The sequence below is a fragment of the Nanorana parkeri genome, unplaced genomic scaffold, assembly GCF_000935625.1.
Source record: "Nanorana parkeri isolate BGI_ZX_2015 unplaced genomic scaffold, ASM93562v1 scaffold3333, whole genome shotgun sequence".
Taxonomy (NCBI): domain Eukaryota; kingdom Metazoa; phylum Chordata; class Amphibia; order Anura; family Dicroglossidae; genus Nanorana; species Nanorana parkeri.
Window position 1 is genome coordinate 33,786 of NW_017309601.1, and position 24,742 is coordinate 58,527.

The 24,742-nt window shown below is 44.9% G+C and overlaps 1 protein-coding gene across 1 annotated transcript; it reads left to right on the forward strand.

The window, feature by feature from the left end:
* Positions 1–1,567: 1,567 nt before the first annotated feature.
* Positions 1,568–23,626, forward strand: LOC108803045 (protein RFT1 homolog; the record flags this gene model as incomplete). The annotated part of the gene is made up of 5 exons (XM_018574889.1): positions 1,568–1,685; positions 2,268–2,353; positions 20,671–20,787; positions 22,382–22,571; positions 23,525–23,626. Coding segments are annotated over exons 1-5 (561 nt in total), but the record flags the coding sequence as incomplete, so codon positions are not given.
* Positions 23,627–24,742: the final 1,116 nt, after the last annotated feature.

A 24,742-nucleotide genomic window follows, 5' to 3' on the forward strand; every position in this document is an offset into this window, starting at 1 on the left:
ACACCTGAGACAGTGACTGCATGCCCCTGTGGGTCCCGGGCCCACAGGAGGGGCAGCAGAGCCTGGGAAGCACGGCGGGGTGTTAGACGAGGGGCGGTCACTTTACTTGCCTGTAGAAGCGATCTGAAGGCAGATGAGCAGCCAGAATCGCTTTTATTGTAAAGCCGACATGCAGTGGACGCAAAAGGGTTAATAATGACCAATACCTTCTTGGCTGTTTTTTCTGTCCCCCTAAGTAAGAACAAGCAGTGCAGGCGCAGCCCCACTGCAAGGAAAACTTTTAATTTCCCTGAAGTTGGACTTTAAACAATATACCTTTGGTAGAATAACATCCATTTTAAATGAATGCCCTGCTCCTAATTAAAGTATGTTCTCTGTCTTCAATGGCTTGTCCACACGGAAAGCGTGTGCATTCCAGAGCGGTAGCTAATGGAACGCACCACGATCGCTGAGAAACTTCCCCCCGCGTTTTGGGGCGGAAGGGTGCATTGTATTCAATGGCAACGCTTTCACGCCACCCCCCGCCGTGCGATCGAACGTGTGGCAAAGTTTTGCCAGACGTCAGATCGCACTGCGGGCGGGGGGGGCGCCAGGCCACCTCCCGCCCCAAAACGCAAGGGGAAGTTTCTCAGCAATCACTGTGCGTTCCAGCAGCTACTGCTCAAGAACGCATGCACTTTCGGTGTGAACAATGCCTTAACCCTTTCGCTGCCAAGGACGTATGGCATACGGACCTACAAAAGTGCTTCCAGCTGGCCAGCTCCGTATGCCATACGGACCTGGCATTTACAGTTCTAGTAGAACTGTTCAGCAGACTGTCCCCTTTAAATTATTAGCTGTCATCAGCGGCTCACAAAAATAGCAAAAAAAAAAGTGTCCCTGGAATTTTTTTTTAAATGTTGGCAACTATGTATACCAGCAATAAATGTTGTTTACAGTATGTACCTACAACAAGGTGCATTGAAAATTAAATGATACACAGATGTAGGGTTAGAGGGAAGTATACAGACAGATATACAGAGAGGGAAGTATACAGACAGATATACAGAGAGGGGAGTATATAGACAGATATACAGAGAGGGGAGTATATAGACAGATATACAGAGAGGGGAGTTTATAGACAGATATACAGAGAGGGGGGGTATACAGAAAGATATACAGAGAGGATATAATGTAAAAGAAGATGGACAGAGGGAGACCTACAGTGTAAAACGTGTGATTTGCTTGTAGCCTCTCGATCACTGTATGGCAGCTCCTATTCATTAGAGTTTGCCGCCCACTATTTCCTGCTTCCTGGTCACATGTTTACTGTGACATCACAGGGCAATCTGCGGGATAGGAACTAGCCGCTACCGTGCCTAAATCGCTCGATTTGCTTAGCTTGCTAAGCCATAGGCACTGTGAGTTGTCAGTAAGTTGGCGATATTATTCAAATAACGAAAAGTGTTTACAGATTAACGGCTTCGATATGTAGCGCATACATATGCCGTGTAGTTATTACCCGTAATAAAGATGGTGACGCCAGACTCACTCGAGAGATTCTGTTCTTTCACAGCACTACTAATAGGAAATGGAAACGCTGCCTGCTGACTACCTGTTTGCTGTTACTCACAAGGAAGATGGGTTCTCGGCAAGATGTGCTCACAGACACCACAAAGCTGGCATCGTACACTATGCTTCTGCAGGTACAGTGCTAATATAGGGACCATATGAGCTGGGAACCATCACATAAATCTGCTTAGAAATAAGTGTTCTTTTATGCTGCTTTCAGCCATGTTCGATTTAATGTAACACGTTAAAAATTGTGTATGCTGACAAAGAAGCCTTCTAATTGTAAAATAATTTGTAAAGGATGTTGAATTTCTAATTTTGTTTAAAAAATAGTTTTTAAACAGGGAGCCCCCCCATTTATTCTAAAGTTAGCCCCTTATAACACAAGTTGTGGACCTATACATACCAAATAAATCAACTCGTGAGCAATATAATTCAGTGCAGTGTGGTTACTTGTACCTGCACCACACCTCAAGGTGTTTTGATATACTGAGGCTGTCAGACCGATAAGATTGATTTCCGCCTCTGCTTAAAAAAAAAAAAAAAATATTAAAGTAGTAGGGTCAGGTTGACAGCCAGGGAACTGGCATTTTTAACAAAGTTGATCAAAGGCAGGGTTTATGTTTCTCACATCTTTCTAGCCATTGAGCCACGATGTAATAGACCCAAACTGTTGTGGCCATGTATGATTATAGTTCTCACCCTTATGTCCACAGGTTCTCTTTCGTCTCCTTACTTTTGCTTTGAATGCGTTTACTCTGCGGTATGTTTCCAAGGAAATAATTGGCATTGTAAATGTACGGTAAGTACTTCATATTTATTTGTAGCTTATTACAGTTGTGGCTTAGGGCTTGTTCACACGATGTCCAGATTCTGTCCGGACCAGAACCGTTCGCTCCTGCACCCGAAATGCATCAAAATGTCTCCCTATGGGTTTTATGGGCTACAGTTCTCACCAGCGCAGTCCGGTCCGGACAAAAAATACTGCATGTCACATTTTCTCCGGTCCGGAAACGCACGAACGCGTCAAAAACGCACTTCAAGGTTAACACCGCGTCTGCAGATCTGGACCAGAAAATGGTGTGAACAAGCCCTTAAAGTAGTATTAAACTCTCAGGGACCAGTCACACCATATCCAGTGCGTTTCGAGCCTGAAATGCACTGATTCGCATAGATCAAGCCGGGCAGCGTTCTGGGGTGGGAGGGGGTGTGTGGGTGTGTTGGTGCCATTCATGTCAACGGCACCGCAGACACGCCCCAAAATGCCCTCCCTTCCAGTACGGTGCGATCTGAAAAAAGGCTGCATGCACTATTTTTTCAGATCACACTGCAACGGAACGGAGGACATTCCTGTACCTCGTGTACCTGGGGCATGTCTGCATTGACCCTGACATGAATGGCATGGACACTGCCTGGCTTGATCCATACAATCCAGTGCATTCCAGGCTCAGACCCTACTGGAACGCACTGGATATGGTGTGACTGGGCCCTCAAACATTTTTCAAAAAGTAATTATATATTGCCCAGTAAAGTATTTCTTTACATTTTTGCCCAAACACTGTCGTTATGTGTCCAAACGGCTCCAACTTTCTCAGCGCAGTTTCCCTGAACTTCATGTCCCGTGCAAGATCACAAGGGACCTTACAGTCTCCAGAAGCTGTCCATATACTAGTTTGGAGAAGGGAGATAGGATGAGCAGGGGGAGATGAGTAACCTGCCTTGTCATGCTTGTGTAGACTCGCATAGTTTACTAGGAAACACAAGGGTGGCTCGATAGGACCCTGCAAGGGAAAGGAGCCACCCTAAAACAGGATCTCAGGGCACCAGCTGATTCTGCAAGAAGCTAAAACTTTAAACATCAATGAGCAGCATCCATTGTAAGTGATTTCATCAGCATTTGAAATAGTCTAAAAACCTTTCGACTTTAATATCACGTTAATTTGCTAAGAAACAGAATTATAAAGGTTTTTAAAACCCAAAAAAAATATTTTAAAATTTATTTGATAAATGGGGCCCAAATGCTTTGTGAGAAATGAACTGGGCAGCCCTGTAGTAATGGTGAATTACTGTATATTGAATGGACACCAACGTTTTGAGAAGAAATACAAATATTGTCTAGGATGTTCTGTTAATACAATCAATCCTTACATGTTTCTGTTATAAAAATATTGAAGATGCTCCCATTGAAAACATTCAAATGAGTCCCAAATGGGGGGTTAATATGGACTTTCCCATAATCACATGACCAGTCTCAGTGCCATATAAAGAAACAGTATTTCCAGCATCCCTTTTAAATGTGCAACTCCTATGCCCCATTTCGAAAATGTAAGTGTAGTACAGCTAAAGTATATCTAAAGACAAAACTTTTTTTTTGGGGGGGGTGGGGGTTGCATACTGTGTGGAAAGGTTAGCAACCCTGTCAGGTTTCTATTGGACAAAAATTCATCCTGCACCTGTACCATTCTACACCAGCTAAATCGTGCACGGTAATGCCATTCAAATCTGAAATTACAAAACTGCCCCGCACACAAACATTAAAGACCCCAGGTGTTTACTATGGCCAAAAAGCAAAAATCACATAGTACAAAGAGAAAAGCAAAGCCACTGACCTTTTGGAGACCCCCTTTCTCGAGGTGACAGGCAATCTATGCAAGAAACTCCACATCTGTTTATACACCCACATCTCTTGAGACAATGGAAAATTGTATACTTACCTTTCCGTAATTTTCCTTTCCTGGTGCATCGATTGGCAGCACACCATGGGTTAAGGTCAGCCCCTCTTAACCCACGGGACACGTGATAAATTTAGGCTCCTCTAAGCCATCCTCATTCTAGTAAAAAAGAGTTTGAGCCATGGCAGGGAGGGAAAAAAAAGTAGTGTGGCAGTACACCATGGGATTTAGAGATCACACAGTATGGGTAATGCCAATAACATTTATTAGAGGTTAGAGCAACCAGATTGCAGAATGCTTCGACCAAAGCTAACAGTATTAAGAAGTGCTGGGTCCACCCTATAGTGACTCATGAAGGTATTCCGCAAAGACCATGAGGCGCCCCTGCAGATCATTTCGGCTCAAACCTTCGCGTATGCTGCCCAGGAAGCTGCCATACCTCTCGTGGAATGAGCCCGTATTTCCTCAGGAGGTTGTAGACCTTTGTTGGAGTAGGCTTTTCGGATGAGCCTCACCAGCCAGGTTGCAATAGTACGCACACAGGCCGCGTTCCCTTTCTTGGCACCGCAAGGAAGGACGAGGCGGTTATCCACAAGACTAAATGATTGCGTAGAGCTCGGGTAAGCTCGCAGCATGTTCACCACATCAAGTGCATGAGGTTCCCCCGCCTCGTTATGAAATGCTGGCAGAACAATCTCCTGATTAAGATGAAACGAGGAGGTGACCTTTGGAAGGAATGAGGGATGTGTCCGCAGCACAACCCTGTCTGGATAAAACGTGCAGAATGGCTCCCTGGCCGCCAGTGCATGCAACTCTGAGACCCGTTTAGCTGATGTAATCGCCAGGAGAAAAGTGGTCTTGAGGGTGATATCCCTGGGAGATGGTGTAGGATGTGGATAGAAGGGAGCATGAACATCCAGCACAAGGGATAAATCCCATGCGGAAACAATGAACGTACAGAAGGATGAAGTTTTAGGCAAGGAAACGCATGATCAATGGATCCAGAGCCCACCTGAATCCTGACTGGTGAAATGGCCGAAACTTGAACCCGGAGAGAATTTCAGCTGAGAACCTTATCCAGACCGGACTGAAGAAAGTCAAGGACATGATTCACGGTGGGAGTACCCGCCAACCCCTGCCGCTGCTGTGAACTTGTCCCACACACTCTGTTAAGTAGCGTTTGTCGAGTGCTTTCGTGCTTTTAGTAACGTAGAGATAACCGCTTGTGAGCATCCCAAGCCTGAGAAACGGTCCCGCTCAACCTCCAAGCCATTAGATGCAGTGCTTCTGGTGCCGGGTGCAGGAAGGGGCCTTGGGGCAGGAGATCGCTGCGACCCGGCAGAGAAAGCGGAGGTTCCATGCTCAACTCCAGTAACGGGAGGGAACCACGGCCTCCTGGGCCAATATGGTAGGATTGCAATGATCACTCCCGGAAACGCAGCCACTCACTGAAGGAACCTTGGTATCGGAGGAAAGGGAGGGAATGCGTAGCCCAGAGTAAAGGACCAGGGCAGGTCAGCGCATCCGTTGCAACTGCCCTGCTGCACGGAAAGCGGGTTACAAACAGAGTGGTCTTGCTGTTGTTGGGGGTTGCAAATAGGTCGATCTGGGGTAGGCCCCAATGACCCGTCACAAAGCTGAAGATATCTCACCGTTGCCTGGCTCAGTAGGTCGGGAAGGCTGTTCTGACTGCTAGGAAGGTAGATTGCTGAGAGATGTAGTAGGTGAACCTGCACCCAGTGCATCATCGGCTCGAGCTCCAGCAGCATAGAGCGACAGTGTGTACCCCCTTGATTGTGAATGTAAGCGATTGCCGTTCGATTGTCGATTTTCAACTGAACCGAGCATTGTTGGATGATTGGGAAGAAGGTAAGGAGGCCCTTGAACGCTGCTCTCACTTCCAGGATGTTCGAGGGCATTCCCCGAGCTTGGAAGGCCCACCTGCCCTCTGCTGCTAAGCCCTGGCAGTGCGCCCCCCCAACCGTGGAGGCTCGCGTCGGTAGTGATCACCACAAGCTGTGGAGGACAAAGATGATGATTTATGAGATTGGCCCGGCGAGTCCACCACCAGAGAGATTGTGTCATGCTGTTTGTGATGAAAATCTTCTGGCGTAGATCCCACCTGTTCCACTGCTGGAGGAAAAGGACTTGAAAGACTCGTAGTCTCCAATGGTCCCAGCGTACCATCAGGATTGTAGAGGAGAGAGTACCGAGCAGACTCGGGCACCTGCGGGCACTGAGCCATGGGGATGACATGGCCTAGAGAACTCTGTGACGTATGATGAGAATCTTGTCTTGAGGAAGCGAGATGGAATTCCGTTGCGTGTCTAGAAGAGCTCCGAGGAATACTAATTGTTGGGAAGGTTGCTACTGGGACTTCTCGTAGTTGATCAACCAACCGAAGCGTTGCAGCAGCGCAAGAACCAGCTGTTGTTGGTGCATGATAGTCGAGGAGGATCGGGACAGAAGAAGGATGTCTTCTAAATAATGAAAAATGCGAATGCTCTGAAGCCTGATGTGGGCAATGAATGGAAGTAGAAGCTTTGTGAAGGTGCGGGGAGCAGTAGAGATGCTGAAGGGAAGGCACACAAGTTGGAAGTGTGATCCCCTGATTGCAAAGCGCAGGTACCTTTGGAACTTCACATGGATGGGGATGTGGAAATAGGCATCCGAGAGGTCGATTAAAGTCATCCAATCCTGCAGCCGAATGGAGGGGAGAATTGATTGGATTGTAGGGATTCCATACGAAAGGAGGGCACTCTTATCTGTTTGTTGAGATCCTTTTAAAATGAGGACGGGACGATTTAAAGTGAGAATGTACTCCACGAACACGCGTGCCCTGTGCTTGGAAGACTGGAGATGCATAGGGATGAATCTGCTGCCTGGTGGCCCTGTCTTGAAGGCCCATCTCTGACCCCGAGACACTGTAGACAGTACCCAGGGGTCCTGAAATATCTCATGCCAAGCTGTGGTGAAAGATTGCAGACAAGCTCCCACCGCACCTGAGTGGGAATGCTGACCGTCAAAAAGACTTGGGCGGCTGGGGTGCAGAAACTGCGTTTGCCTTGGGAAATTTAAGAGTTTGAGTACTCCTCCATCCTCTCCTGAACTCCCTACCCGGACGGTAGGCCCGAGCGCCCCTAAAGGGTTCCATGAAGTGTCTTCTATTAGGATTAAAGCGTGGCCGTCTAATTCCGATCTTGAGGTAGTAGACCGGATTTTCCTCCAGTGACTTTTGAGATTGCGGCATCTAGCTTCGGTCCGAACAGGTTGGAAGCATCAAATGGAATGCGGCACCAGCTGGTCTTTGATGCTGAATCGGCTATCCAAGGGCGTAGCCAGAGTGCTCTCCTCGCGGTAATGGTAGCCGCCTCGCCAATAAAATCACCTGCTAGCTTTAGCTCCTGCAGAGCGATAATTATGTTCTTGCGACTGACTTCTTGCGATTGAGGGCCTGTTCGATGTTGCCGGTCCACGTGGAAATAGCGTGTAAACCGAAGTCAGGCTAATGGCTGGGCGACACGCATTCCCTGAAGCTAGGTATGCTTTTTATATCCAGATCTGCCTTCTGATCAAGGGGGTTCCTTTTAAAGGAGACTGCATCCTCCATTGGTTAAGGTAATATGCCGCGCCAGGCGCATCACTGCCGCGTCAACCAGCGGAGGAGAGGTGAGGCTAGGTGAATCGTCTTCTTTGAGAGGATATCATTTCACAATGCGATTGTTCACATTTGGTGCTTTCTCAGCTCGCTTCCATTCTTCAGTGATGAGTTCTTTTATCTCGTCCATGTAAGGAAAAGCAGCTGTGGACTTTTTCAAATGTGGGAAGTACCTCCGCATCTTGGCAGGCTCAACAACAGGGTCTTCCCAGTCAATAGCTTCTTTTACAGCCTTAATGAAGGGTTCCACAAGACTGAAGTCGAAGCCAGAAGGACAGGGAGGTTCCCCTATGTCAGAGGCGTCTGACTGTGAGCCATCAATGGTAGGCTCGGTCGGCTGCTGAGAGGTGGATGGGCCATCCGGCGACCAACCTATTCACCCTCATGGCGACCGTCCCTAGCTGACTGTACAAGGAGTACATCCAGCATGTTTTCACCTCAGAGCGACTGTGGTGGTGCGTGCGATGAAAGGCGGAGTCTCCGTGGCTGCGACGTGAAGCACTTCTTCCTCTTGACCTGTTACGTCTGGGTGAGGACAATCTTGAAGAAGTTCGTCTGTGCTCTTCGTGAGGAGGGCTGAAATCATAACAATTTGTCATGAGAAAACCACCTCACTGTCTCTTTAAGGTGCCACATACCCATACCCTTACCTCGGCGGAGAGGAAGTATCCCTTAAGGCAGCTTTCTCAGCCATTCCTAATGGGGAAGAGTAAGGGACAGTATACAAGGTAGCCCACACATATACATAGGAAACACAGTCACGAAGATAGTGCAATAAAAGCAGAGAGAAAGTTACTGGAGCAGGTCAGGCAAAAGAAGGATCCGCCTGAATGTAAACGTGATATGTTTACATTCAGTTAGGAATCAATCACTCTCCCTGGACGCATCGATTGTGCATCCAGGAAGAGAGTTTTCTAACCGCATGTAATCATATCGCATACCATTTACATGCGGTGTGCAGGCGTTTACATGGAGCTGCTATCCAGAGGCGGAACTACCGCCGGTGCAGGCGGTTCCGGGGCACTGGGGCCTGAGGCTGTGGGTGGGTCCGGTCCTTGGCACCCCCACAGCCTCAGTGCGGTGCGGTCCGGTCCTGCAATATATGGCAGTGCACGGTCCCGGTGTTCGAACACCGGGGCAGCGCACTGCCGATGGGCTTCACAGTGAGGGAGCGGGTCCTGTGACTCACCTCCCCTCCCGGCCGCGTCCATAGTAACAGGCGGCGGGAGGGAACGGTGGAATAGGTGAAGAATTCCAAGGCTTTCTCCGCTGTTCCAGGGCAGATCAGCATCACAAATCGCATGTGCAGGAGAACCAATCTGCCCTGAAACAGCTGATCGGTCCTGAAATGTCACTTCTATCCGACTTTGTGAGTGCGGTGGAATGTGAGATCGCAGTCGGAGAGAAGTGACATTTCAGGACCGATCAGCAGTTTCAGGGCAGATCGGTTCTCCTGCATATGCGATTTGCGATGCCGATTTGACCTGGAACAGCTGGGAAAGCGCTGGAATGCTTCACCTATTGGTGGTAACACATTCCACCGCCGAAAAACTGGGCGGGATTACGTTAAAACGTGTGACCACGTCACTGGTCACACATTTTAACGTAGTCACAACCTTTGATAGAACACCGCCATCAGAGGGGTATAGCCGGTACCCATGTGAGAGGTCTGGGGGGCCTCTTACATGGGAATCAACTGTACCGAGACGGCATCCCGACGACCAGACCAGCCCACCTGGGACCCTGCAGAGCCCACCATAGAGAGTCTCAGGTGGGCTATACAGGATCTATGGTGTGCTCTGCAGGGTCTCAGGTAAGTCCAGCACGCTACTGCAACATGTAACAGTGTGATCCGCTCCCGCGGGTTCTTTGCAAAAGGGCCCTTTGGTTATTAGTTCCGCCACTGCTGCTATCACCTGATCATAAACTTGAATAGGTGATAGCTGTCACTTGTAAACGCCAGATTAGGGATTCCTGATGCAGTAAAACGCAAGTTTCTGATGCAGGAATCCCTAATCACACCTAAACCTACAGATATGAATGGGGCCGTATTGTGTGTGTGTGTATTAGTGTCTGTAGTACTTAAACTGGATATAGTTACATTTTAATTTAAAGTATGAAATGTGGCAAGCGGCCCCCATGAGAAAAAAAAATTTGTCGAGTGGCCCCCCAGATGGAAGAGGCAGGGGGCAGAGACACTGAGGAAGGTGGAGCTTAGGCGACGCCTCCCGCCAGTCGGGCAGCGAAGATGACGAGGAGGCCGTGTCGGACGCCGAGGATGAGTAGGACGTGTTCCAAAGAGGTCAGTGAGGACTGTGTTGGTAGAGCCCAGCATAGATTCTGCACAGCCCACCAAAGAATCTCAGGTGTGCTGTGCAATACCCTTTGGTGGGCTATGCAGGATCTGAGGGGGCTCTGCAGTCTGCAAAACCCACCACAGATCCTGCACACCCACCCTGAGATCCTGCAGGGTCTCTGCAGGATCTGCGGGGGGCTTTGCTGGGTCTCAAGGGGGCTTTGCAGGATCTGTGGTTAGCTCTGCGAGGTCTATGGTGGGCAGAGCCCACAACAGATCCTGCACAGCCCCCTGAGACTGCAGGATGTAAAAATCATCAACCGGGTCTCGGGGGATTTGCAGGATCTGTGTCGGGGTCTATGGTGGGCTCTTCAGGTTCTCAGGTGGGCTTAGCAGCCTGAGACCCCGCAGCGCCCACCACAGACCCTGCAGAGCCCACCTGAGACCACAGCCGAAAGTGGCCGGCCCTGCCCTTCGATTGCGCGTCTGTGTTTGGCTCCGCCCCCTGTTGTGAGGGGTGGGGCCTGTTGGTGGTCACGCGATTGGGCTGCTCAGTCTAAAATGCCCGGGCCTATTTTTAGTTCCAGTCCGGCCCTGATGGCTGGAACAATAATGCCTGTACCATTACTGAGGCAGCCCTATTTGCACATTCCATACATAGAGCAACCATTTACTCAAACTGAGTATAATAATATCGACCGCTGTAAAACTTTCATATTCCAATTAAACCTACAAAAATACTGGGCTAGATCCCCTAATATATTAATTTGGGGCACTCCATCTCTTCCTGAATTTCTCAATCTGCCTGTGCCCAATATTGGAGTGCTTTGATATTAAGTTCCCAAATCACCTGTTTAACTGCCTCCTGGCTGGCCGTTGTAAAACTACGGCCGGCTGGGAGCTTCCTAGATGTAAGCAGGCATATTTAAACGTCCCACTAGGACCGCCCACTGCCGAAATTTTAAAACAGGCAGCAATGCCTGTTAACATACAAGCGATCGCTTGTATAAGGTGCCATCCATGTCGTTCCCCCTCCTCGGCCCCTACTCCAGCTGTCCCGTTGGAGCCCGGGACCAGCAGCTTAGTGGCTCTGTGACAGGGGATCAAAGGGAGATCGGTACATTATCTCCCTTCGGTCCCCTCTCCGCTGTCAGAATGCGGAAGTGATGTATATTACATAACTTCCACATTCTTGTGTCATTCTCCAGCTTCAGACGCTGGAGAGAAGCTGATGAAGCAGACCTCTGCTTCATCAGCTTCTTTGGGCAGACCCCTGATGCCTCCATAAAGAGAATCTGTTACATCCTCTTTTTTTAGGGTTTTCTTAGCCCCCTATGAGATAGCAATAAAGTTAGGTGGAAAAAAAAAAAGTAAGTTGCATGAGAAAAAAATTTAGCGTTACACATGAAAAAGATTTTTTAAAAACACAAACTTTAACCCTTTCGCTGCCAAGCCCTCCGGAACATTTTTCAAATCAGCTGGCCACACCATTTTTGCCATTTTTTTCCATTGATTTGATTTTCAATTGCTGGGTTGCTAGCTTTTGTAAAAGACCCCCAAACCATATATTTTCTGAAAGCACAGGCCTGGTAGAATAAAAAGATGGTGATACTAAATTTGTAGGCCCTGCGATAATTGCGCAAATGTTTCTCAAATTACTATTAAACCGATAAAAATACACAATTCAATTGTTAAAACACACCAAAATCAGTATCCGTGCACAAAAAAATTATTTTCTGACTAAATCTAAAAGATAAAACTGTATTGAGTTAATAAATAACAAATATTAGCAAATTTGTAATTGCACCTTTTTGCGAAAAGGTAAAAAAATGAAGGTATGCAAAACTGTAAATAAGCAACTTGTGTAAAAAAATTGTTTTTACGCTCTGTTGTTTGTGTTGTTTTACAATGATACAGGCGTATATTTAATTGCAACACAAGTTATTACAGCGCATGGCAACGCGTCACAAAGCTTTGCCAAGCGCTGCCACAGTTAATTTAATGTTTAAAAAAAAAAATAATTAAAATCATACACTGCGATGCGTTCTAACAACGCACTGCAGCGCATGTGCATGGTGTGCACCGCAATATGTGTATGTTAAGTGGGGGGACGGAGGGGTTGTGCTTTTTTTTTATTAGTGTTTTTTTACACATTTGTTATTTTTAAATTTTATTTTGTTTTACATTTTCTGTATTTTTTTTTTTATATATAATTTTGTATTTTTTTTACTGTTGGGGGGGCTACGGTGAAATATCTGGGGTCTAAACAGACCCCTGACATTTCCCTTTTGAAATAGAAAAAGAAATTGAGTCCACAGAGTTGTGATGCCGAAGGATCTAGACATAGCTTCGGCTGATCCTTCGGCAAGCTTCAGCCCCATGACCCCTTCAGTTCAGTAGAACCTAAGGGCTGCTGTACGGGCTATTCACTATAGCCCGTACAGCTCCCGAAGTTGGGCGAGCGGCTTCCGAGAGGCATATGCTTCGGCTCGACTGAGCCGAGGTGAAAGCCGAAGCTGGAAATCATTTTCTCCTTTTCCTTACTTTTTCTATTTGTGTTTCATCCCATGTGAATTCCTTTGTAATATATTCCCCATCATTTCTTATTACACCACCCCTAACAAGACTATCAGCAAGAAGCTTAGTGAGATGGAAAGAACTGTTGGAGCGATTATTCGCAAATGGAAGGAATACAAAATAACCATCAATCGCCCTCGGTCTGAAGCTCCATGCAGGATTTCGTCTCATGGGGTAAGGATGATCATGAGAAAAGTAAGGGATCAGCCCAGAACTACACGGGAGGAGCTTGTGAAAGATCTTAAGGCAGTTGGGTCCACAGTCACCAAAAAAACCCATTGGTAACACAATATACCGCTATGGATTGAGATCCTGCAGCTCCCGCAAGGTCCCCCTCCTCGAGAAGGCACATGTACAGACCCGTCTGAAGTTTGCCAATGAACATTTAAATGATTCAGAGAAGAATTGGAAGAAAGTGCAGTGGTCAGATGAGACCAAAATTGAGGTCTTTGGCATTAACTCGACTCGCCGTGTTTGGAGGAAGAAAAATGCTGACTATGACCCTAAGAATACCATCCCTAAAGTCAAGCACGGTGGTGGAAACATTATGCTTTGGAGCTGTTTCTCTGCTAAAGATACAGGCCGACTTTGCCGCATTGAGGGGCCATGTATTGTAAAATCCTGGATGACAACCTCCTTTCCTCAGCCAGAAAACTGAAGATGGGTAGTGGATGGGTCTTTCGGCATTACAATAACCCAAAACATACAGCCAAGGCAGCAAAGCAGTGGCTCAAGAAGAAGCACATTAAGGTCATGGAGTCGCCTAGCCAGTCTCTAGACCTTAACCACCTGCCACCACAGCGGCTTCTTGAATGCGGGTGGGCGTTTTTAAATGTCCCATCCCGCTCCGCCCGTGCCTGCCGCTAGGCAGCTTCTCTCTCTCATTTTCAAATCTTACATGAGCAAACTGAAGAGAGATGTTGATTGGTTGCCAAGGGCAACAGCTCCAGATTCTGTTTGCTCCAGTTTCTTTCAATTACCCCCCTGGTCTTATTATCTGTTCTAACAGTCATATTGAGGAACCTGGACTTGGGGCAGCAGAGAGTAAATGTGAACCAGGAGAGATCTGAAAGGGAGAGACACATAGGACACAGAGAGAAGTCTACAGAACAGACAAGTTCTGGAGATTCTTCATAACACAGACAGAGCACAGTGACAGACTCACTCAGCTCTGAGGAGAGGTGCTCATGACTCATATCTGCTCTCTCTCTCAGTGCTGAGGGGGGAGGGAATCAGCTGATTGCAGTTTAGAGATAACAACCCGTTTAGTTATACTAAACATACCATGTCCCCTGTTACCAATGAACAGGAATCCTCTATGAGTGTTCCTGTTCATTGATAACATGAGGACATGGTATGTTTAGTATAACTACAACTATGAATTGTGATGTAGATCACTCCCATTCATTCATAATTGAGGCTATAGTTAACATACCATGTCCTCAATTATGTAAAAACACTCGGCAATCACTGATTCCTGAGTGTTTGCACTTGCTCTCCTCTCTGACACGCTGTCACAGGAGGAAGCTGATCGAGCGGTGTAGGGAGGAGAGCCCAGCCTCCTGTGACAGCGCGGCCTGTCTCCGCCCACAAACCACTCTGCCGGACTGTGATAGGTGGCTGAGCGGTGTGGGAGGAGACGCCGGCCTCTCACAGCGCTAGGCCGGCTATCACAGTTTCTCTCCTCCCCTCTGGGACACAGAGCAGCGCCCAGCGGGGAGGAAAGAAACCTGGGATGCGCCTATGTATCGGTAGGAAAATGGCACTTTTGGCATTATGGCAAAAGTGCCATTTTTTGGCCGATATGTTTCGGCGGCCGATATATCGGTGCATCCCTATATACAATAAAATATGATAAACAGCCCTGTGACTCCTGAGAATGCACACACATATACATCCCCCTGCACCTCTACATTACCACAAAAACTAAAAATCACATACAAAGGTGGACATGTCTTTAATCCTATAGAAAATGTATGGAGGGAGCTGAAACTTCGAGTTGCCAAACGACAGCCAAGAATGTCTGCAAGAGTTATACCATGGGATTTCCATAATGTATTATATGAAATTGCACTAAGTTATGCTAATATATGGTTCTCCCTTAAGGATAAGTTATCTGGGAGGCCCTGCAAGCTTTAATCCACACCAATTTGGCCACTTTCAGGATAGATAGGTGGTGTTTGTGTGGAAATAAAAAAAATATACTCACCTGATGCTCGCTTCCACTTGGCTGCTTGGCCGGTCGGTCCCTTGAGCTCTTCTCCTCCTAGCTCCAGCTGTCCAGCAGCTGCATTAGTTGTGAGGACACCGAGGGAAATTCCACTAACAGAGCAAAGAGGGATAGAGGTGAGCGGTCACCCCTGCAGGACTAAGGATCAGGTGAGTATATATTCTTAATTTTATCCCCTAGACCAAAACGAGCAGTTAACCCTTGCATTGCGGGGGTAGCCCCACTACAAAGGTAAATTTTTACATTTCCTGGAATTCTTAAAGTTCCCTGAAGATGGATTTTGGTACTGTCACAGGCATATGTGTAAGTATGTAGATAACAGTTTAAGAATTATTTTAAGGATCATTTTAATGAAGTTGATTCTGCCTGTGCAGACGGGCAGCTTACACCGCACCTACAGTGTACTCTTATTAGTTAGTATTCGTAGACCAGTGTTCTCTTGAGTTTACCTGCAAGGGGTTCTTTGTATTTACAATCCCCCATTGTTTAAAGTGACATAAACCTCAGGAGTTATTAAAAAAAACCCGTAAAAATGCATTCAAGTACATGCGTGCAGCAGCCTGGATGGATGTGTTCTGAGCGGGCTCCGCATCGACTGGGGATCTTTATCCATCTCACCACGATATGGTTGATAAATCACGCTGCTCCTATTATTTTTTCCTCGCCTCCTCGGTAGCCTGTTGGGACCGACTATGGTGTTCCAGTGTGCCAACAAATGCAATAAAGCAGGCCCAAGGACCATCTGCCCTGGGTGATTTACAATTGATTCGTGCCTCTCCCACTCCACCGGACATTCTGTACCATTGCGAAACTATGCTCCATAAAGCTTTGGATAATATGTCCCGCAAACTCACGGATCACCTCACTAAAGAAGTCTGAGATATTGGTAGGCGAACTTCTAGGCTGGATGGTCGCTGCCATGACCTCACCATGGTAGTTGGGGGACATGAAGCTGACATTTAGAATTTGACTAAAGAAAATTAAGCCCTCAGTTCTCAATTGGAGGATCACGAAAACCAAGACTGTTGCTCCAACCTTCCCCTTCGGGGCTTACCATTGTCCATTGTCAACCTCTACTCCTTGGTCACTACTCTCTTTCAGGAGCTAGCACCGGAGCTTCCATTAAAGCGTTTGGAAATGGATCGTGTTCACTTTGTCTTTTCCCCCAGGACTCCTGATGGCCCTCCTAAAGATGTGATAGTGCGGCTACACTTTTTCAAGACCAAGGAAAGGCTCCTTCAGGTGGCACGAAATGCATGCCCGCTCTCCTTCCAGGGGCATCCATATCAACTGTTTACAGATCTCTCCCCGCTAACCCTGGCTAAACGCCAGACTCTGAAGCCTTTTTTGCAACTTCTTCAGGCCCACAAAATGTGTTTACAGGTGGGGATTCCCTTTTAAACCTTCAACTATCAGAGCCGGCTGCTCAGAAGCTTTTCACCTCTGGTCTCAATGCACATTGCCAGCAGGAAATTGCTCATCTTTGGACCGAGATTGCCACAAGCCTAGTGACGAGAAGCATGGAGACGGCTTCCCTGCTAATCGGGAAGTCAGGTGGCGAGTCTTTACACACCGCCTGGCTTCCTTAACCACTTGAAGTCCGCAGTGTTTCACCCCCTTCCTGTCCAGAACCTTTTTTCAGTATCCAGCGCTGCAGTACTTAGACTGACATTTATTCCGACATGTACTGAAATTCATTTTATACAATTTTTTTGGGGAGAGATAGAGCTTTCTTTTCATGGTATTTATAATCACCACTAGGGTTTTTATTTGTTTTTACTATATTAAGGAACAATTACCAAATTAAAAAAAAAAAGTTTCCTCTATATTGAATTATAAAACATTTATTATTACCCAATTTTTTTTGTAAAATATAAAAGACGGGATCATGTCGGGTAAAACACAAAACATGTCAAACCTTAAAATTGCGCGTGCGAAACCTCAGAAACTACAATACCCAAAATTGGCCGTAGGCGACACTTTAAAAGCTTTTACCGCTCATCAGTTTAGTGTTACCAGTGATTGATGGCTCTAAAATTATTGCTCTCACTCCGACGTTCGCGGCGATATGTAACACGTTACATAGTTACATAGTATTTGAGGTTGAATAAAGACATAAGTCCATCAAGTCCAACTTATTGTGTGTGTGTATGTATAGGTCCCTGTGTAATCACATTCTTAAGAGTACCTGTACATTATGGTAACTCAGGAAATCATCCAAAAGCTTCTTGAATGATTACACACTCTTTGCTGAAATCACTGCCTGTTGAAGAGAGTTCCAAACCCTAACCGCTCTAACTGAGAAGAATGCCTTTCGCCCCTTGTGTTGGAATTTTTTTTCCACCAATTTTAGTTGGTGGCTTCTAGTCTTTGTTAAGGAGTTAAGCGTAAAGAGTTTGTTGCTAATGTTGCTATGACCATTGAACATCTACTACATGAAAATCGTATCCCCCCTTAATCTCCTTACTTCCAGCGGGAACATATTTAAATTTAGTAGCCTTGTCTCATAGTTCTGGTCCTCCATTCCCTTAATGAGTTTGGTTGCCCTTCGCTGGACTCTTTCCAGCTCCAGGACATCCTTTCTGTGTACTGGTGCCCAAAACTGGACCGCATACTCCAGGTGAGACCGAACCAATGAAGTGTACAGTGGCAAAATTATAGACTTGTCCCTGCAAAACATTACCTTTTTGATACAGGACAGGACTCTACTAGCTTTACTTACTGCAACCTGGCACTGTAAGCTATTATTCAGTCTATGGTCTACTATGACCCCCAAGTCTTTCTCCATTTCTGACTTCCCTAGCGGCACACCCATAATTGTATAACCCATTTTTTTAACTTTTAGGCCCAAAGTGCATAATTTTGCTTTTATCGACATTAAACCTCATCTGCCATATAGTTGCCCACTCCCCTATTTTGTTCAGGTCCTCCTGCAATGATATACTATCTTGGTCGGTTTCAATTACACTCCCGATTTTCGTATCGTCAGCAAACCCCAAGATACTTAAAGAACTGAGCGAGGTTATAACAAGACCATTATTCATCATTTTTAAGGACTCCTTAATGACAGGTATAGTACCAAGTGACTGGCCGAGGGCTGCGGTAGTTCCAATATTTAACCCCTTCATGACTGAGGCCTTTTTTCAATTTTTTGCACCCATGTTATATTGCACATTTTAGGCCTGTCTTTGCGTACAGTAATTTTTTTACCTTTTCGCAAAAAGGCGCAATTTCAAATATCTGTCTGAGGTAAGAGTGCTTACAGGGATCTGTTCAACTGAGAAAATTTGAAGGTGCTTTATGGTTTTATGGCTTTATGGTTTCTCAAGAAAATTTCGGGAAGCGTTGTGTTCGGTGCTGCCTTGTTCTATGAGCCTGCGGTGCCCACCAATGCGGAGGGGGCGGATAGTGTGGCCTATATACAGTAGACCGCAAGGGCATTTGAGGCGGTAAACTACATGATTGTGGGCACAAGTGATGAATTGTGTTATGGGGAAGGTATTGCCAGAGCTGTCCTGGAATGAGGGTTTGCCATGGGTGATGAATCAGGCATTTTGTTTTTTTCTGTTGTCAAGCAAAAAAGTTTGTTTGGGTTTGTGTTTTGTGACGGATAATTTACTGGGGGCTATTATGTTTTTCACACTTTTGGCTTTTTCAAAAACTACTGAGGGTTTTAGGGGGAAGGACTGGGCCCAATTTTGGATCAAACAAAAGTAGGTGCCAATTTTTCTTTAGGATGGATTCAAACGTGCTGTGTTTTGTTATTGTTTTGGTTTGTTTTTGGATTTGTGTGTTATGTTTTGTTTGGTGAAGTTGTCACAGGCCTAGTTAATTAGTTCTTTGGGATAACCTTTCTCAAGAAATGTATCCTTTAGAAGGCTGCTTTGTGTCAGGTAGTCGTCTTTTAGGCTACATTTTTTTGTTAAGTCTCCAAAATGAAAGTTACAAATTAAGTTCTGGTCACTGAGTGAAAGTGGAAAAGGGTATCTTGAGTATATGTGATATTAGGAAGATGGGGTAGGTGTCATTGCCACCAGTCCATAACATGCTCAGGATCAGTGAAAAAATGCATTTTTTCTTATTACCAATCACACACAGGCATACTGGATAGGCCATAGAATAAATTAAGCCATCTTCATGTAATTTGTATGTAGCTGCAGTAAATGTGTTGGTATCTGTAACTCCAGAGAGAAGTCGCGGAAAATAGAAATGGCAGAATTTTCCTAAAGTGACATTAAACCCTCAGATTTTTTAACATAAAACAATACTGTAATGTGTGCCGTACTGTAATCCATGGTTGTTTCCCTTCTCTTTGATGCTCTTCCTTTTAAATCCTCATGTCTTCTCATGCTTGGGGAGAACTTCCCTTTTCAGCTCAGGGCCTCTTCCTGTAGTGCTGGCTCAGATTACAAGCCTATAGAAACTAATACACAGACACCGTGTATCCATTCCTGAGACAAGGCAGTCTGCTGCAAAACATAAGTTCTGCAGAGCATGAGAAGAGATACAGATTTAAAAGGAAGAGCAGCAAAGAGAAGGGAAACAACCATGGATTACAGTAAGGCACGCATTACACTATTGTTTTATGTTAAAAAATCTGAGGGTTTAATGTCACTTTAAGTCACAGAATTCTTTAAGCTATCTAGCGGCTGTTTTCTGCTTGTTTCTGCTCATGGCAAGATACTAGTGGTTCATACACTTGTGGAGTGTGATGATGTGGTTGTACAAGCTTTTATTCTACAAAATGGCACTGTATTGTGAGGCTATCAGTGGGAGCTCTACTCCGCAGCAGCTAGCCATGCCGGTGGTAGTCACGTCCTGTGACTGGATCGAATTTAAAGACACACAATTCCTCACTTATTTTGTCTAAAGATAAGATTATTCAATTACAATTTTTTTTAAATGTATTATACCAATACAGTGTTTTACAAAGTGGGCCTTAGTCCCACCTTACATTGTTTTAGGAAATATGATACGGATTCTGGTCAAAGGTTACGGAATTTATTGAGACATCTTTGGACTTTCCAAAAACCTGTTTTCTTTTTGGTTTGCCTTCTTGGCATACTAGAGGGTCTCTCATGCCCAACGCCTCCTTAAAAAAAAAATGTTATGCTAAGGTCATTCTCTTTGCCTGGAAGAGACCCTCCCCTCCAACCTTAAGGAGATGATTCAATATTACCTTTTTATAAATTCACCTATGACAATAGAGGCTGCACACAACAATTTGATAGAATAGAGCCATGGGCTTCAAATACTATCTGCACTCTTCTTAACCGGGACTAGAATGTCTCACATCTTATCTGATTTTAAAGTTCATAATCCTTTTTTTAATTATTATTGCATTCTCATATTATTTTGCTCCAATTGTAAACTTGGTGTTAATGTATTTAAACACTGCCAACAATATTGACAAGAGGCAAGTGGAACAGAATGGACTGTACTATTCATTTTATTTGTATGGTTTTATTATGTTGCAATACATGCAAAATTTCAATTAAAAAATCTGAAGAAAAAATAGGCATGAAGTGGATATCCAGGCAAAATATTTTTTTTAGTTTTGGAAAGATGGGAGAAGAATTCAAACCCTTGTCAGGTTTGTGTTACACTCGAAGTATAGAAATGACAATTGTCATTTGTATTGTTTACTATCAGTTGTTCATCTCCCTTTCCCTTTTTTTTTTTTTAGGCTGACCCTTTTTTATACCACAGTAGTGTTCCTTGCCCGAGAAGCCTTTCGTAGAGCCTGTCTGAGCCACTCCACACAGCAGAGCTGGACACATACCATACACCTCACATGGCTTGCGTGAGTATCATAAAAAAACACAGCATTTGCACTGAAATGTCACCAGGCTGTGCTGTCAGACCTTTGATTCCATTCCTTGGAAGGCAGATATAACATTATCATTCAACTCAAGTTATTGTATTCTGTTTACTTCTAAATACTGGCCTAGCTATCTACTGTATTTAGAACAAGGTCATTTTGGTGATTGTTGATTGACAGAATACATTACTCTGTTGCCCTTGTCATTAATTTTTAAGTATTTTTTTACTGGCATAGCCTCTCTGTTACTGCTTAGTCTTGTCTTTTTGGCACACTCTAGAACCTTTATTTTCAATTTTATTGCTTTTTATATATGTTGACCACAGTCGGGACAGTCACAAAATAGAACTGATCTTATCAGTTGAACCTGTTTCAAAAGACAGTTTAATTTGTTAATGTGACACAATAATACTCAGTACACTATAATGCAGTAAAGATTGTATTAGGAAATTAAATAAAATAGCCGCATCTAAAAGTATAGGATCATATGATTCAAGATGAAATGTATCTTTAGGCACAGTAAGCCTTTGTTGATCTGTAAAAGAAACAAATAAGGATCTTCACCATTGTTAGAAATCGTAATCTCCTTTTAAGCTTATTTAAATGTCTCAAATTAAGAAAACTATGTTAGGACAAGTAATTATTAGGGATGCACCGATACTAGTATCGGTACCTGTGCTGATGCCGAGTATTTGGGTGAGTACTCATAGCCGCCCAAATGCTCTGATGCCTAGCCTGATACTTGAGCTTCCGGTATCAGGAAGCCGGGCTTCCTGATTGGCTGGGAACCCGGCTCCCTCGTCACAAGCATGGAGCCGGCTTCCCGGCCAATCAGGAAGCTAGCCAATCAGGCAGCCGGACGGCGAGTTATTACACGCCACTCAGTTTTCTGATTGGCCAGAAAGCCGGCTTCATGCTCCCTCGTCACCTGGTGGCAAGGGAGCATGGAGGTGGCTTCCCTGCTAATCGGGAAGCCAGGCGTCACGTCATTACATGGCGCCCGGCTTCCTGATGGGCCAGAAAGCTGGCCCCATGCTTTCTCGTCACCTGGTGACGAGGAAGCATGGAGACGGCTTCCCGGCTAATCAGGAAGCCAGGTGGCAAGTCAATACACGTTGCCTGGCTCCTTAATGATTCCTTAATGGGACTTCCGGTATCAGTGTTCGGTATCGGCGAGTACCGAAAAGAAATATATCGGTACTCAATACCAGAAAAAAAAGCGTGCATCCCTAGTAATAATCGTAGCAGAGTGTGTGCCTACAGGCTCTAGTAAAGCAAATTCAGCCCTTTAAAAAACTTTCATCTTACATTGTTACATCCAATACATCATATTTAATATTTATAAAAATTTATCCTACAATGGCTGAAGTATATTTCCTCCTAATTCTTGTTTGTGGACTCATGAATGTTGCTAGTGGTTAGCAAGTTACTCTTGATTATTGTATGCACGATTTCAACTATGCCAACTTTCTTGAAAACCTTTAATAAGTAAAGGGCATGTGTTTTCCATTTGCCCATTTAAAAATGATCACAGGTCGTCTATAGTCTCACGCATTGTGTCTTGTATTGGTTTTAGTGTTCCATTAGGACTCGGCTGGTCGTTCATTCTTGGATGGATATGGCTGAGAGTCTTGGATGCCCCAGACCCTGAAATCATCCCACATTATGGCACGGGTGTTTTGGCATTTGGAATTTCAGCTGTGGTGGAACTTATAGCAGAACCATTCTGGGTACTTGCACAAGCTTATCTTTTCATAAGGTTAAAGGTATGTTCAGTATATAAACAGATGGTTACCATAAAGTGGACATTGCATGTCCAAAAGACACTTTAACAGTTATGGCTGTGACCATTATAACTGCCTAAGCCTGAAGTGTGTTGTGATTAACTATTCCATCACTGTCAGGCCCTTGCTCAGTGTAAGCTCATTGGGTACTCAAAATACCTGCATGCTCTAAATGCACTTACTGCCTGGGTTGATTGGGCTAGGAGCCCCTTCTTGTCATCTAAGCCTCATTGTTGGCCAGTAAGGCAGCCCATCATAGTAATTGGCCAGCATTGGTATTATACAGGTGAAACTCGAATAATTAGAATATCGTGCAAAAGATCATTTATTTCACTAATGCAACTTAAAAGGTTAAACTAATATACGAGATAGACTCATTACATGCAAAGCAAGATAGTTCAAACCGTGATTTGTCATAATTGTGATGATTATGGCTTACAGCTCATGAAAACCCCAAATCCACAATCTCAGAAAATATTGTGAAAAGGTGCAATATTCTAGGCTCAAAGTGTCCCACTCTAATCAGCTAATTAAGCCATAACACCTGCAAAGGGTTCCTGAGCCTTTAAATTGTCTCTCAGTCTGGTTCAGTAGGAATCACAATCATGGGAAAGACTGCTGACCTGACAGTTGTGCAGAAAACCATAATTGACACCCTCCATAAGGAGGGAAAGCCTCAGACAGGAACAAGCTTTAAGTTCTGTGGATCCAGGAAGAAAGTCTATTTCCGAGGACCCAGACATAATGGGTGCATACACGGAGGAAGAGCCTGATGTACAGGCACCTGGAAAGGTGCTGTATAAGGCACAAATATGTAATTTCAGGTTCACTTTAACAAGCCAAAGATAACATTTTCTTAAAAACACAAGTATATTAAAAAGGTGCCAGAACATTACTGGCACTTTCAACTGTTTATTATTTTATGTTTTTACCAGGTTGTTGCTGAGAGTCTTGCAGTTATTCTCCGTTGCTCAGTCACTGTAATTCTGGTGCTTCTCTGTCCTCAGTGGGGACTTCTGATATTTTCGTTCACTCAGGTAAGGCATATGTGTGTACATGTTAGATAGAAAGAAACTGCGCTAGGAATCAAATAACACTCTAAGAGCAGCTGTGCTTAATAGGTGAGTACACCCAAAATAGGAAAAAAGAAAATAGCACTGCGCTTCAAACTCAAAAATTATATCCCTAAAATGTGAAAAAAATAGTATAAAATGTGAAATTGTCACAAAGGGATACACAATTTTGTGTCATACACAACACCTGTGTTGCACAATGCCTGTGCTGATGATAGTTAAAAAAACAAAAAAAAAACGTGCTAGTACATCTCATAAACTGTGTATATAGAAAATCCTGTGTTGAATCTCACAAGTGATGTATAACTCCCACCTAATCTGCATAACCATGTGTGAAGTCCATTACTTCTGGATACAATAAAGTCCTTGTATGTGAGGATATATCCTCCTGCTTTTATAATCAACACCAACGTCAGTGAATGCAAAAACAATTAGTGAATCAGTGCTCTGGCCGCACTCACCGACTCCTATTGCTCACCATATTTCAGATGAACAATTAGCGCTTTGCTGATCTATATAGAACCAAATCCTCTCCTTTTGTTTTTAATCCGACAATAAATTGGGGTAGATTCCTCCCAACTAATGGCCTATCTTTCCAAAATCGTGTGCTCAGAGAGAGAAAAAAGGCTTCCCATAGTGTAGTATGTCAGAATAAATTTATTTAACCTCTTGCCGTCCGCCCGTAACCTGCCACATATGCATTACGCATGAAGTGAAGCCAGGGCATCCAAGTGGATCTGAAGCGTTCTTCCTCATTCCGCATGGAGGCTGTCAGGTCCTCCATGCGGTATATGTTGTCCATAATGTTTAGCCAAAGTCGCACCGAGGGGGGGTTAGTTTGTCTCCACAACAAGGGTATGCACGACCTGGCCGCGTTCAACATGTGTACTGTTAAGGATTTTTTGTATCGTTTGAGTTTAGTTGAGGTCATATGTAGGAGAAACACCCCAGGTTCAAAAAGTAAGAGGCCATGCAGGAACTGCGTTCAGCCAGAGCTGAAGTGGGAGTGTCCAGACCCAAGTTATACAGTTGAGTATTTAAGTCTTCGAATGCCCCCGCAATGTCTTTAGACATAGACAA